Below are 2,500 nucleotides of genomic sequence, written 5' to 3'. Positions count from 1 at the left end.
CGGTGAAGTGAACGCTGCTCATGTTCGGATCAGACTTCCTGAAATGAGCACCAACAACATCATCAATATCATCATCATCATCATCAGCAGCAGCAGCAGCATCTTCATCATCGACATAAGATAAGATAAGATAAGATAAGAATAACTTTATTATCTCCAACTGGAGAAATTTGGTCAGGTGCATTATCACAACATAGACAAGTAAACAACATGGGGACCATAACTGTAAAAGCCAACAACAGCCCCAACAAATATTACGAAGATACAAATGTAAAAAATATCACATACATCGTTTCATACATACATCCACACACTGCAGGTAATAACTAGTATTCTTAATGTAAAAACAGAAAGAATTAAGAAACATTATTTGAATATAACGTCGTTGTCGTCGTCGTCTTCTTCGTTGTAGGCATCGTCATCTAGCACTGACATAAAATTACATTGATGAGAGAGACAGACAAGAGACATAGACTCACAGACAGGCAGAGGAACAGACAGAAACAGACAAGCACAGAGACAAAGACAGATAGACTGCCACGCTGTGTTAACTCTCTCCATACGAACGGCGAAAGAGACGACGTCAACAGCGTTTCACCCCAGTTACCATCATCAAAATATTGCAAGCGGAAGGCTCTTATACTGAAGAGGTGAATGTTGACAAAGAATACCACAATTCTGACGACGGAAGCTAAAGGTTGGGTCATTCAGACACCCACTGGACATCCGAGGGGTCTGTGTAGAGGAGAAGAGAGGACTGGCTGAGTGGGATAAAATGAGCTGCGAGTGAAGGAGACTGAATGAGATTAAACTCGATTTTTAAGTTCATTCATGTTTGAACTGGAGGTTCTGTGGCCAGGACAGTGTTGGTCAGTTCAGACACATCGCACCTTGGGACTGTCACTGTCACTGTCACTGTCACACACGTCACTGTCACTGTCACACACTGTCACTGTCACTGTCACACACGTTACTGTCACTGTCACAGTCGCACACGTCACTGTCACTGTCACACATGTCACTGTCACTGTCACACACTGTCACTGTCACACACTGTCACCGTCACTGTCACGGTCACACACGTCACTGTCACACACTGTCACGGTCACACACGTCACTGTCACTGTCACACACGTCACTGTCACACACGTCACACACGTCACTGTCACACACGTCACTCTATAAGAGACGGCCGGGCGACGTTTCGATTAATTTCGGCCGCGTCGCCACCTCCTTTGTTTTCGAGACGACCCCTCCACTGGTGACCTGTCAACCGTTCCATGGCAGCCGTTGGGTGGAGTGTCATCAGATGGCGCGCGCTGTTGTTGGTCATCCACCTTCCCTCCGCCCTCCCCCATCCCCACTCCGCGCCAACCCATCTTCTCTCCGATCAAATGCTCTTGGCTTGTTCCTAACTTTACACACCCATCGCTTAGCTTATATCACATGTTGGCTTGTTCCTAACTACACACCCATCGCTGAGCTTATATCACATGTTGGCTTGTTCCTAACTTTACACACCCATCGCTCAGCTTATATCACATGTTGGCTTATTCCTAACTTTACACACCCATCGCTCAGCTTATATCACATGTTGGCTTGTTCCTAACTTTACACACCCATCGCTCAGCTTATATCACATGTTGGCTTGTTCCTAACTTTACACACCCATCGCTCAGCTTATATCACATGTTGGCTTGTTCCTAACTTTACACACCCATCGCTCAGCTTATATCACATGTTGGCTTGTTCCTAACTTTACACACCCATCGCTTAGCTTATATCACATGTTGGCTTGTTCCTAACTACACACCCATCGCTCAGCTTATATCACATGTTGGCTTGTTCCTAACTTTACACACCCATCGCTTAGCTTATATCACATGTTGGCTTGTTCCTAACTTTACACACCCGTCGCTCAGCTTATATCACATGTTGGCTTGTTCCTAACTTTACACACCCATCGCTTAGCTTATATCACATGTTGGCTTGTTCCTAACTACACACCCATCGCTCAGCTTATATCACATGTTGGCTTGTTCCTAACTTTACACACCCGTCGCTGAGCTTATATCACATGTTGGCTTGTTCCTAACTACACACCCGTCGCTGAGCTTATATCACATGTTGGCTTGTTCCTAACTGCACTCACAACGCTCAGTTTATATCACATGTTGGCTTGTTAGTAACTGCATTCACAACGATCAGCTTATATCACATGTTGGCTTGTTAGTAACTGCACTCACAACGCTCAGTTTATATCACATTTTGGCTTGTTAGTAACTGCATTCACAACGATCAGCTTATATCACATCTTGGCTTGTTAGTAACTGCACTCACAACGCTCAGCTTATATCACATGTTGGCTTGTTAGTAACTGCACTCACAACGATCAGCTTATATCACATGTTGGCTTGTTAGTAACTGCATTCACAACGATCAGCTTATATCACATTTTGGCTTGTTAGTAACTGCACTCACAACGCTCAGTTTATATCAC

General features: G+C 44.6%; 1 protein-coding gene across 2 annotated transcripts in view; it reads right to left on the bottom strand.

Annotated features, from left to right (window-relative positions):
* The window catches only part of LOC143291480 (arylsulfatase I-like), a 23,995-nt gene that overhangs the window by 19,466 nt on the left and 2,029 nt on the right, over positions 1-2,500 (bottom strand). For both annotated transcript variants that reach the window (XM_076601358.1, XM_076601359.1), the window contains exon 2: positions 1-38. This exon is cut by the window's left edge and continues 200 nt beyond it. In XM_076601358.1, the coding sequence (XP_076457473.1) occupies positions 1-38 (38 nt within the window). The remainder of the gene's footprint in view (positions 39-2,500) is intronic.

This window comes from Babylonia areolata, chromosome 17 (genome assembly GCF_041734735.1).
Source record: "Babylonia areolata isolate BAREFJ2019XMU chromosome 17, ASM4173473v1, whole genome shotgun sequence".
NCBI lineage: Eukaryota > Metazoa > Mollusca > Gastropoda > Neogastropoda > Buccinidae > Babylonia > Babylonia areolata.
Note: the sequence above shows the minus strand (reverse complement) of the source record. Positions and strands in the feature narration are given on the sequence as shown.